Source organism: Bactrocera neohumeralis, chromosome 2 (genome assembly GCF_024586455.1).
Source record: "Bactrocera neohumeralis isolate Rockhampton chromosome 2, APGP_CSIRO_Bneo_wtdbg2-racon-allhic-juicebox.fasta_v2, whole genome shotgun sequence".
Lineage (NCBI taxonomy): Eukaryota > Metazoa > Arthropoda > Insecta > Diptera > Tephritidae > Bactrocera > Bactrocera neohumeralis.
Window position 1 is genome coordinate 49,098,579 of NC_065919.1, and position 13,673 is coordinate 49,112,251.

General features: G+C 40.0%; 1 protein-coding gene across 2 annotated transcripts in view; it reads right to left on the reverse strand.

Annotated features, from left to right (window-relative positions):
* The window catches only part of LOC126750928 (uncharacterized), a 208,718-nt gene that overhangs the window by 181,206 nt on the left and 13,839 nt on the right, over positions 1-13,673 (reverse strand). Inside the window, exons 5-6 of one of the 2 annotated variants that reach the window (XM_050460741.1) lie at positions 8,808-9,506; positions 3,112-4,050 (exon numbers count right to left, since the gene is read on the reverse strand). In XM_050460741.1, coding sequence (XP_050316698.1) covers positions 3,112-4,050; positions 8,808-9,506 — 1,638 coding nt within the window. The remainder of the gene's footprint in view (positions 1-3,111; positions 4,051-8,807; positions 9,507-13,673) is intronic. The other variant, XM_050460742.1, reaches the window with a different exon arrangement.

Sequence of the window (13,673 nt, forward strand, 5' to 3'; positions counted from 1 at the left end):
GCCCGTGCGCTCTCTAATCCTTCGCGGTGTCTGTAAGATGCTTAATGCTTGCTTGGTTTTTTGGGAATACTGTTTGTCTATTATGTGTTTGCTGGTTAAGCCACAACACGCCTCAAAGTGCAGACTCTTAATCTGTCAGGAAGCGTACATAAATACACCGCAAGCGCGTTAAACTTTTGGGGCAGCTGTGCGTTTTGTGGCACGGTGTTCGTTGCGCTTTAAAATCATTAACATTCGAAGTAAATGAAACTAGTGTAAATTTCAAGGTCTCAAATTCAATTATTGCTAGTATTAATCTGCAGGAAAGAAGTAATTGGCATGTCTCTACTGATCTAGTTTTAAAAACTAAGGGTGGTCAGACCTCAGATGAGTAAGACTAAGATACCGGAAAGTCTTCAAAAACCATAAAATCGGCCTCGACGTTTAAAAACATGATTGAGGTGAACTTCTTTCACATTATTATTGAGAGTATTCTAATTATTTTCTATTTTCATTTGGAGACTACACCCTCATCGTACCCTCACACTTTATCTGGGAGAAAGCTTCCAAGTCCTACTTCCAATGGTAGTGGATGTTGCAGACGCTCCTACTAGCGGAACATTCAACATATACACGGTAGAATCAAAAATGGCTGATGAAGTGGGCGCCGAGATCTACAGCGCGAATCAAGATCTCAGGCCACCCTTCAAGCTGCCGGAATACTACAGTAACTACCAGATGAAAATCTTTGATCAGAGAATGATCTTGCAATCAAAGAGGCAGTGGATTTGGCGGTTGTCGGAAAACGGCTGCACATCTATAGTGCGTACCAGGCCACAAGGGCATACCTGAACACGAAATAGCCGATGAGTGCCACCCACTTGGCCAACGAGCCCGTACAGAAAATAGGAAGAAGAAAAACAACCAGCTTTTTACTCACACAGTCTTGAAAAGTCTGCACGACGGTCACATAGGTCACATCTTACTGGCAGCACCTGCAAGCCTTATGAGAATTATTAACGATGATACATATAGAAAGTGCTGGAAAGTAGACATGAGAAAGATGCTGGAGCACCTCCTTTGCCGTTGTCCGACCTAATCTAGAACTCGGTTTAGATATCTAGGAGTTTCGCAGTTCGAGAAAGTAGCTGAAGTATAAGAATTAGTTATGAAGTCGCTCTTGAAACTCGGATCTACGTCCTATACGATGTAAAATTCAGCACGTATTAACCTCAACCTAAAACTGGCATTTCAAAGGAGCTGTAGGTATGACGTGACCAGCAACAAAACATAGCCAATCCTTTGAGAATATAAAGTCAAAATAAGTTTTCGAGTCTACTGGAACAAACTGAAAACAGTCGGTACTTTAGCATGATTCCTAATATTAGAGAGACTTTATCAATTTTTTACCCTTTATTGGACCTTTATGAAGTTTGACCTTTTGACCCAAGAAGAACTTATCAGTTCGAATGAGCAAAGACTGTAGTCGGTCTGGGTTCTGTGTTAAGCTTACCCACTGTAAACCCAAAATCCTTGATACAAATAATGGTTTGTCAAAAAAGTCTTGCGGTATTTTTATTGAATTTTTGTTTTTTTTTTATTGAAATTGAAATGAATTTTTGATGACCCATGCCCAGCTCTTCACCGATGCTGCGGCTGCTACTATGCCTTTTCGACCAATTCAGCGATTTTATCGCAATTTTCGACGACAGGCCTTCCGGAGCGTGGCGCATCTTCGACTACCTCTAGACCAAACCATCGTTGTGCGGTGGAAATGGAAACTGTATCGGGTCCATAAACTGCACAAAATTGTTACTGTAAAATATGCTGTATTTTCTCTTTATTTTGCTCCATGCGATCCGCTCAAAAATAAGCGCGTTTATATCTCATGACCCGATACGGACAGAACTACGCGCTTTCAGCGCCAACTTACCGCAAGACTTTTTCATTTATATTTATTGTATATTTACGCTAGAGATGAAAAATATTAAAGGGCATGATCGTGTACTAGCTAAGCACCAAGGCATTTCTAGTGAGAGGTATTGTGAGAAGATTGTAGATTACATCCAATGGATGAAACTCAACAAATTTCCGTTTTTTTATTTCGAGAATTTTCTGCGATTCGCCTATTTGGTTCAATTCTCGGCAAACAGTGCCGTAGTTTAACATTTTACAAACTATTTTAGTTATAATTATTGATCTAGGCTTCCTTATCGGGTGTTATTTAATATTTGTATTCGGATTGAGTTATGAGTTATAAATTGCATAAAAGAGGGCTACCAGATGAATTTTATGAGCTTGGGATCATATCGGGAATCTTCACTCACAAAAGATTAGCTGTAAACTCTGAAGAAGTTCAACCTCTTATCATCAAAGTGAAACTGGTCCAGCATAATGGGAATCTCGCAAGGGTATTCAATAACTTTCTAGAATTAGCGGTAAACAACTTTTCATTTGAGGTGTTTTTTACGTTTCGGGTCCCAAACCCAGCGCACGACCAAGCAGAGGGAATCATCGCCTTCTCTCTTTAGCTCGCCTTCAAACTGATGTTTTTTGGCTACCCAAAGGATACTTGGTCTAAGACCGAAAGTCGTGGACTCTTTGAATCATATGTAAAAAAGTCGTTTCTGGCCCCTCTCAAGTGAATGGCGCTCAGAGAACTTTCCTTACTTGAGTGAACTTCTACACATGGCTCCATCCTCGGCTATAACCGTGTAAGCGGTGTCTACGCCAATAAAGAAGAGCGGTAAACAACGAGTACGTACATATCACACGTGGAACCCGTCATTTCATTTCTAAGCGGAGAAAAAATTAAGAAACAGCTCCCAACGAATGAAAGCAAATAGATACAAAAGTTGAATTTTAACAGAAAAATAAATAGAAATTTTCAACACAACCTTCAACGCCAACAAAAACATTAAGGCATGCGCTGCAAACGGAATTGAACTGAAAAGGCTTTGAAAAAATAAACATGAAACCAAAAAAAAATTATACAAAATGGAAAATTCTGCACAACTACAACAACAATTTCAACTATGCCATTTCAACTTATGCCCGCAGCATCATTACTTTTGGCTGCGCCACGGAGACAAAAATCGCAATCGCAATCACAACAACAGAAAAATAGCTCACCTGCATTCGAAATCAAATTGTTGAAGAACGAGCCAATTGTGTCACCGCTGCTGCTCAATTTGTTGCCGGCAGCGTTGTCGCCGGCTGCAGCCGCACCAGCAGGCGCCGTATCACCGCTTATACCGCTTGTTGTTGTTGTCGTTAGCTCAGCATTGCTTTTTGTGGGCGAACCAAACGCACTGGTGCCCGCCGCGCCGCCCGTCGTCATGCCCGCTATGGTGATTTCCGCCTCAAAATCAATGCTATTGAAGGATTCATTGTCGATGTCACTCAAATGTTGTGATTTGTCATCACCGCTGCCGCTGCCGCTACCACCCGCATCGACGCCAACACCTGCGAAGCCGACAGCACCAATTTGCGAGGGAGCAGTAAGCAAATTTTGCGGCTCTACCTGTCTTTCAAGAGATTGCTGCTCATTGTGCCCTTGTTGTTGCTGCTGTTGATGTTCGTTTTGCGGTTGCATGCCTTGCATTTTTGTTTGCACAGCGCCAATATCAGTGCGATTGCGATTGCTGGTGCCGCATCTGGTGTTGGTGCTGCTGCTGCTTGTGGCGGCCTCCGTCGTCGTTGCCGTTGCCGTTGTTGTTGTCGCGTCAATTGCATCAATCAGATTATCAACGTCAATTGTTGTTGTGAGTGCATAGGATGGCGGCGCCATCGCAACTGCCGTCGACGCCCTAAGCTGTTGTGGTTCATTTATTTCCGAAAGTGTTGTAAAGTCATCGTCATCCACATCGACAAGCACACCGACAACGCCATCGGCATAGATAGCTCTTCCAATGGCATCGGCATCGGCATCAGCATCGACATCAGTATGCACAACGGCAACTAAATCTGTTGACAATGCGGTTCTATGCGTCTCATCATCATCTTCGTCAATAACACATTCACTGACGCTGCGCCCGGTAAAGCGCATATTCGGTGCTCGACGCAATACAACTGAAAGGATGAAAAGAACAGACACACACATGAGGGAATATGTAAATATGCGAGTTGAGTGGGAAAAAACTTGCTACCTAAATCACGCTCCGATTAGTGAGGGGGGGGTTCTGTAAATATTTTTAATGGCACTGGCAATTTGGAGATGAGATTGGTCTCTTTACTTCAATACAGAAATTCCATAAACAGCGGGTTGAGGAAAATAGCATCAAAACGACAGGCAATACTATACCTCTTTCAACTGGAATGTCGGATATAAATCGGGGTCAAAAAGAACTGTCATAAGTGCAATGTATATAAGTTACAGAACAAAGAAGATTTGTATTTAGCGAAACCGATTTGTTCGATAAATTGCCGATTCTTGCTTGCGCACCATTTACGCCGACTCGCCGCAATTCGATGATGGCCGTCTCCGCTCACCGTTGCCGTATATAAGTCACCCACTTTTCAAAACCGGTAACCTGGAAACTAGATCGATTTCGTTGTAAATCAAAGATGATGATTCGATTTATGAGAGGTTTCTGAGTTAACTCATGACGCACCCACAAATCGAGCATAGTTTTGTATTCAAACGGGTTTTCGTTTAGCTCCTAGGCAATGGGAATAGTGCTTGCGTAACGATTGGACTCGACGATTTTCATTATTTTGTGGATATTTTTGACACTTGGTATTCCAGAGCGCAGTCAAATATATTGACGTCAATATTAACGGATCGGAATCGACGAAACGACGCGCATGATTGACTGTACCAGGATCATAAAAACCCCATCGCACTTAGGCAACGCGAGAAACAGATTGCTAAAGCCATCTAATCAAAAAATAATGGATTTCGTTTTACTAGATCTTATATAAGACTCTGTATTATAGTACGATTATCGATTTTAAAATAGTACCAAGTGAAAAACAAAAATAAAACTTAAAAAGACATTTCAGGAAATAATTCATTCATAAAAAATCTCGTGGAAATTCACAAGGTCCGAATAGTTAATAGTAAATATATTTCTAAAACAATCTATACAACAGGTTTTGTAACCTTTACACGTAGGAGCAAAAAAGCCATTTGAACACTTCGTCGCTAATTTTCAAGATCGCTACAATAAAGCTTATGTTATCAATCGTTGAAAGAGTCGTAACATATTCATACGGCCTCGGATAAAAAAGAAAACTTCGTGAAGCTTTGTACTAATCACAAGGTGATATTGCTCAGTTCTTTCTTAGTTTCTAGTTTTAAATTCTTTCATGGACACACTCGACATAAGCTTGTATGGCTGCTAAGAAAAGAAATCCTGAGATAACAATCCACTTTCAGGATTCCGATGTTGTTTTTCGGTTTTGTTTTTAAACCCTTCGAATTACTATTATTTTGGAGTAATTCCAAAATTATAATCAATGTACAAGGTGCGTTCCAAAATAAACTTAAAAACAAAGCAGAACAAATGGTTTTTTCGGCAAAATCAATTTATTTTATTCAAAATAGACTCCTTCTGCTTCAATACAGCTTTTTGCATGGTCCAAAAGCATGTCGAAAGAGTGTTTTAGCTCGTTGGCCGGTATGGCCGCCAGTATGCCGGTGCAAGCCTTTTGAATGGCCTCTACGTCTGCATAACGCTTTCCTTTCATGGGCAAATGCATTTTTCCGAAAAGGAAGAAGTCGCACGGTGTCATATCAGGTGAATGCGGGGAGTGGTTAATGGTTAAAATGTGATTTTTGGTCAAATAATCGTCCTTCGAATGTTGGATTCTGAGCAATTTTTGGTCGTCAGTCAATTTGTGCGGAATAAACCGTGCACACACCTTTCGTAAGCCCAAATGTTCGCTCAAAATGCGATAAATCGATGTTTTGGAGATGTTCAATTCCATTTCCATGAATTTCAATGATGATTTCGGCTAATTTTTGATGAACTCACGCACAGTTTCGATGGAATTTCCGGTGATCACGGATTTTGATTGGCCATGTTGATCGTCATTTATGTCCTCACGACCACTTTGAAAACGTTGAAACCACTCGTGCACTCTGCTACGGGATAGGCAATCATCGTCATAAACTTGTTTCATCAATTGAAACGTTTCGGTAAAAGTTTTACCAATTTTAGAACACAATTTAATGTTGCCTCTTTGTTCGAAGCTCATTTTCGCACCGATAACGCAAACATACTGACACTTAAAACGCAATAACTTCACTTCCAATCAATGAAATATCATGAAATTCTCACTGGACAATCGATAAAGATAGCAGATTCTAACGCACCAGTCGACATATACATAGATGGCGTCACCAGGGGGTGCTAGATTCAAACACTTTGGAACGCACATTGTATGACTTTTGTAATCTTTAATATTCTCTATAATCTCCTGAGAAACAATAGATACTTTGATTTCAGCAATAAATTTGCTAAAAGGCTATCTGTAGTTTGTTCCGGCTACGTACTATTGTGTGCCAAAAATAGACTAAGACTCGGTTCAAAATTTTAAAACTCTTAATTTATTCTTCAAAGTCTGTGTAGTCCCACTCAAAGTAATCACCCTTGGCATAAATACAATTGCGCCAACGTTATTTTTTTTCCGATCCTCGAAACAGTTGCTAAAGTCAATTTCCGGAAAAACCAGGACTTGTCGGCCCATAATTCCAGCCTTACGAATAACGCAAACGACGCATAATACTCAAACAGTATTCCTTTTTGACAGTTTAGTCGGTTCGGGGTGCACCACACCTCGATAATCGAAGCAAACTGTCATAACCTTGATTTTTGATCTGATTTGAAGTGGTTTTTTCGGTTTCGACTCACGTTTGTAGCGATATTCGACCGGTTGATCGTCTGTTTCCATGTCGTAAGCATAGATCCAACACTCATCGTCAGTAATAATACGTTTCATGACATTCTGGTAGTCAGAAAGCATTGTTTCACAAACATTATGTGATTTTGGAACCAATCGGCCTTTTGTTTAGGCCCAAATGATCTCTCAAAATAGTTGATTCCCCACACAAAATTTAATGGAACTTCTTTCTTGAGTATTTTCACTCATAGTAAAGATCGCCGAATGCACTTTTGGCACTTCAGAAAGACAAGCGTTTACTAAACACTAATGATTATTTTGATATGATATTTGACACAGATGTCACTGACAGTCATAGCAACCTTCGAATGGGTTTTCGCGCGAAATTTAAAGTGAGGAGTCTTACTATTGCACACTACTATGCCGACAGTAGTAAATCAGACTGCCATGGGCAAATTGAGATGGACTTTTCGATATAAGAATACCTAACCTTGTATTTGAGATGATTTGCTATGAAACCCGACTTCAAAAATAATTATATTTAGTAACCGACAATAGCATGGCTGCAAGTTCATATTTTCGGCCTGTTGCACAGATCCCTTCTCCTTGCCATACCTACATGGGAAATACTGTGTTGGTCGAATCTTTTTTTATTTTTTTTTCATGGAAGAATTATTTATAGTATTACTTTTATAACGAAATTGGCTCGACGTCGCGTAGACTCTCCTTGCTTTGAACCTTAAGACTCTCATTAATTGGTAGCTCATTAATTAATTACCGAGGTATGATTTTATTAGATTTATTATACGTTAAAGTTTTTCCTCAAAGCAGAGGTACTTGATTTTGCATAAGGCCTGGCGATGTATTTAAAGGTTGGCAGTTTATACCTAACATGGCACCATTCGACTCAACGGTCTCTATCTTTATCTTTTCATATAATGGCTGGTTTCTCACACGATCACCTGAGCACGTGGTGCTCTCAAGTCCTTTGTTATTGTTATTTTGCCTTCCTTTTTGAGGGATTTATGATCTCGTAGCTCACGTTCCTTCTTCAAAAATTCGGGATCACTTAAATGTTCTCAAAGACAGAACGCTGTTCGTCGCAGCTCTTCATTTTTACTCTTAGTATATAAGAGCACTTGATAGCTACTTACTTTGCTCCTTCTTTCTCGTTCTGATAGCTACCCGAAGATGTCACGTGTCGTATGCACGGTTGCATTTTAATGTCACGTTATTTATAATTTCATTAATAGCAAGTAAATGATAAACAAACAACAAAAAAAATAGAAAATAAACAACAAAAACAAAGAAGAGGAAGATTTCCCACAAAAAAAAACCAGAAACGCTTGAAAACGCATGAAAATTACAGTTAACAATAGCAACACACATAGAAAGCAAACATGAACCAAGCCACTCGTCCTTGGCAAGCGAGCGCACACGAGCAAGCAAGCGATGATTGAAATGCATGATTGAAGCGAAGAGGTAAATAAAGACGAATTAGAATACAGTAGATTTGCCGTTATTTGCATTATTAGCAGCAGCAGCAGCAGTACCAGCGAGTCAACATCATCAAATCAACAGCAGCGACACGAGGGCACAAATTCATTGCGGTGCAAGGCTATCAAGCCAACAACAGCAATGATATTTGCGAGTACGTGTCACCACGGACGCTGCTGCCAGAGGCGAAGTCGAAGTAATTGCTGCTGATCAACTGGCGCGCGACAGAAACCATTGCATATGATTGCTTTTATATGCGTTTTTACCGTTATTATTGTGGCTGCGCTCAATTGTATATTTGCGATATTTTGCATTCCTAATTTATATGCTGCATGTGACAACACACCAGCACCCAACACCAATATAACCAGCACCAATAGACCAACCACTCTCACCAACCAGGCAACCACCCACCCACCAATCAAAGCAGCGCAAAGCAAATGCATCAACATCATCAGCACTTGACTTGACTTGACTTGACTTACCTTCACCTTCATCTTCGCACTCAACGTCTTTTCCAGTCAATTCATGAAAATCGCTTGCAACGCCACGCCGCTGCTGCCATGCAGGTGTCGACACCACCACCGTTGCTGCGGCTGCCGCCTCGTAATTTCTCAATTGGAATATTTGATTCTTTAATGATTTCCTTCGCCGCAGATACTCGGCATGTTGCAATTGTTGATTACACAATGCTGCTTGCAAACATTTTAAAATATCATTGTTGTTGCCGTTGCCGTTGCCTTGGTGGCCGTTGTTGTTGCCAGCAGCAGCAGCAGCTTCGAGTGCCTGCAGCACAGCATTGATGACCTCAAGTGCGGCATTTATGATGGAATGCTGAGAAGCACTGCTGATGTTCAACAAATGCAAACAATAATCGAAAATTTCAATAATTTGCCTGCACTCAGTGTTGATTGGCATTGCAGTTGTTGTTGTTGTTGTTGTTGTTACAGTGGCTTGTGTTGTGTGCGCACCGCCTGCACCTGCACCTGCGCCTGTCTTCGTCGGTGTCGGTCTTGTGTTTGCCCTGCCTTTATTGACTCCGGCGTGTGCTTGTGTGCTGTGGCCATCATCGCAATCGTCCGGACAATCAGAGCTGAATCCATGTATGATTAATGGCAACAGCAAGCGCAGGAAGCCGAGCACACCGACCACGTTGTGTTGTTGCTGGTCGGCAAGTAGAAATTCTGTTGGAGAAGAGAAAAGTGGAAACGAGTTGGAAATTAAGATATTTTCATGTGCAAATATTTATCATTTAAGGTTAAAAATTCGCATGAAGAATGCTTGAAATCGGAAAGGGGGTTTATGTGATAGCGGTACATATAAGGTGTAAACGAAAATGATTTTATTAAAAACATCAAGTCAACACGAAGCGTTAACTTCGCCTGCATCGAAGCTATTATAGCCATTAGAAATGTACAATATTTTTTGTAGCACAAAAGGGTATAAAAGGATCTTAACCGTGATTTTAATCGGTTAGTTTGTATGGCCACAATATGCTATATATGTCCGATCTGAAACAAAAAAGTCAGGGGGCCACATCTGGGCTGTAGGGCGGCTGCGGAAGCGTTGGGATGCCGGCCTTACTTAGGTAGCTGTTCACAAAAAAGGCGGTGTGAGCCGGGGCGTTGTCGTGGTGCAACTTCCAATCGGCTGCGATGTCTTGCCGGACCCGATTGACACTTCGTTTGAGTTTCTTGAGGACTTCCACGTAAAACATGGGGTTGACGGTATGTGCAGGAGAAAAAAATTCATGACGGACGATGCCTTTGATGTTAAAAAAGACAATAAGCATCGTTTTCGCTTGCTTTAATGTATTAATTAGGTTTAAATTTTGTCTCGAAGCAAAGGTACGGAGACATATTTCGTAATTTTGCAAATACCTCTACGATTAGTTCAATTTCAATCTAGTTTTCAGACGAATATCTGAAGACTCGATCTTTTTTTAAATCTGTTGTTGCTAACATTCGAAGAAGCAGTTAAATTTATCCCGCAAAGATTTTTGATCATTGAAGTATTTCCGGCGTTACGATCGCCAAAGAATATTGTCAGTAAGAGTTTTACTTCCCAAACGAGTATAAGTGTATTTCCGCGAAGAGCCAGATGCTGTTTTAATTAGTCAGCAAGTCCAGACTATAGCACAAAATATGAATTACAATAAGAAGGATTAGAAACTGCTGAGTTCCTGAAGATTATGTGTACATAAAATCATAAAATTTGAAGCCACAAGCCAAATGAGTAGCAAAGCTTCGGATTTTGAGATCATGCCTACAAAAATTAACATCACTGAAGCAAACGAATTTAGGAACATAATCTTAAAAATATTATAATTACGTAGGACCTGGGTTCGATCTTTGTTCAGAACAATACCAAAAAAAGCCTTTTCTAATAGTGTCACAACTGGGCGGTTAGGGGCAAAACTACAAGCTTATTTCTTACTGGAAGAATCTGCTTATAAAGCTTCAATTATTCATTTCAAGACGACTTTAAAGCTTATACAAGCAGATCCCTAAATTTGTTGGGTAACTTTAAGTAGTACAGAGGAAGGTCAGAGGAAAATCTCAGCATAGCATCTAACACAGATGTATTGGAATATAAAACGGATATTGTGGAAAAAAGAGAGTTATGTCAAATATTTACATCTTTTTCCCATCATCCTTATACTATATGCTAATGGATGATCCAAGTAGAGGTACTTTATTCAATAGTCTTTTTTTGAAAGATTACGCGTGAGTGTCAAGCTATCTTGTTATGTATTTCATCATGGAAAGCTTACGCCTGAACAACGTTTACAAATCGTTCAACTTTCTTACGAAAATTCACATTCTGTAAAGAATTTATTTCGCACGCATGTGAAATGGTATAATAATATTCGACCGAATAGAGCATGTTGAGCATGCAGTAAAGAAGCCGGAGCGGCCGTAGCTGAGACTGTACAGGAAGACTGTGGAGAGTCGATTTGGCGCCGTTCGCAGCACTCTGGACTGACGTATGGAACAACTTGGCGATTTTACGTCGAGATCTTAAATTGAAAACGTACAAAAGTGTAAGAACTGAAGACGTTCGACCTTCCCAAGCGACATCGCTTCGCTTTATGGACTCTTGAAACGTTCTAAGAAAATTCGACGATTTCGAATTACGTTTTGTTCTGCGATGAGGCCTATTTCTGGCTCAATAGTTTTGTAAACAAGCAAAATTGGCTCATTTGGGACGAAGAGAAACCTATCATTTCATCCAGAAAAAAACACGGTTTGGTGTGATTTTTGGGTCGGTGTGATCATCGGTCCACCGGTGAGAACGTATCCGTCAATGGCGTTATCATGCCATGATAACCAACTGAAGTTGAAGCTCGTGATCTTTGCAACATTTGGTTTCAACAAAACGATGCGTCTTCCAACACATCGCATCAATCAATCGATTTATTGAGAGAACACTTCGGTGAGCAGATAATTTCACGTGTTGGGCCGGTCGATTGGCCACCAAGGTCTTGTGATATCACACCGTTAGACTTTTTTCTGTGGGAATATGTAAAGTCTAAAGTCTATACGAACAATCCCGCTTCGATTCAGGCCTTGTAGCAAAACATCACGCTTGTCATTCGTCAGTTACCAGTCGAAATGCTCAAACAAATCATCGAAACTCGGACTCAACGGAAGGATCATATGCCAACATTTCAAAGAGATAATTAAAAAAAAATAAATGCCAAAGAATGTTCTTTCGAATGATAATAAACATTCCCCATTGAATTTAAAGTTTCTGTTTTTTTCTTTAAAAGAGTAGGAAACCTCGAAATGGATCACCTTTTATGTTATGAACTCGTATGTATGTAAATGTGCCCTTCCTTATTTCTCTCTTGTACATCATTATAAATAAACTAATTCTAAGAGAGTTGATGACTTTCAAACTTTCCTTTTATTTGGATAGAAAATCTGTTGCAATGCCGAGACTGCCATTGTTGCCATGTCAAGCTTTGATTTTGCAACGCTGCATGTCAACGCTCTTGTTGTTGTTTCTGTCATTTGCCTTGTCGAGTTCACTCTCGCTTACAAGGCCCTGAACAACTTACAGAGTTAAGAATATTTCGGTATTTTATGCAAGCGAGCAGAAATATGTATTTCATATTTGAAGCTTTGACAACAACAAATGCAAACAAGCAACTAGATAGCATTTCATAGACAAGATTGCGAAGTGGTGAAAGTGAGACACGGAGGGTTATGTGCATAAGTGAGAGTAAGGCTTGCAAAGTAGGTTCATGCTTTTCTGTGCTTGTTTTTGTTGTAAGCGGAAAATGTTTGCAACAAATTGCCGCCAATTAAATTTATCTTGTTGAGAAAAGTTTTAATGTAATATTTATACGCAGCACATGAGCTCGATGCGGGTGAGGCAATGCAGCCGAGCACAGTGTAGGCTGCAGAGAGTGGTGAGTGGCGATGAAAGACTGGCTGTGAAGGCCTTCGAGTGCCAAGGCGATGGTATTATTTTCATGCTTTGTATCACTAACAAACGCGTGGAACTTAGAGGGTAGCGGGTTTGGCAACACACATTCCCTTCTTGGGAAACTCTCCCTTGAAATTTCAACGAGGTTGACATCGACACCGTCTTTGCATAGAGTGCATAGGCATAAGATTTCAAGTATATACATACTATATGGATGTGAAAGACATATCTCGGTACGCATGTAACTTCATTACTCAATTAGTTCCCCTTTTACAGTTGCTTTCGTTGCTAGAGAGTGTGTTGTTGGCTGAGTTCACAAGCAACAATAAAATGTGGTGTCTTCTTAAAGTTAGTGTTGGCTTTATATGAAGGTCAATCAAAGCTTTTTTCTTTGTTGAAGTTCAAGGAACCTTTCGATATGGCTGTTTGATACAATGACTTATTTACTAACAAGTAATTCTGACAGTGAAAGCTTTTATTCACTTAAAAATTTACTCGAAAACGGATTTGAACGTTAATACTTTGAAGACGCCTGTTGCTAACTCGGTGGCTATTCTTTCAAGCAATGCTCTTACATTTTCGAATGAGAAAACCGGCATTAAATCATCGAGGGAAAGAGAAAAATTCTCAGAGACAGTCAGATCCTCAGACAGCGAAATTTAAAGCATAATACTGCTGGAAATATAATTTTGGCTATAAAATCTCACCAATGCGATCTATGATGTTTCATTCTTCAAGGCGAGAAAAAAATGTTAAAGACTTCCGATATTCATACGCAAAACGTATAAGTATATACTGCAATTTAAACTGCGCGCGTCGAAGGATTTGGAGAATTATTTTTTTTTTTTTAGGTTGGTAGTACTGTCAGTCACATTTATGTCAAATTTCATGTCAAAATATTCATTAGTGTTTGAGAT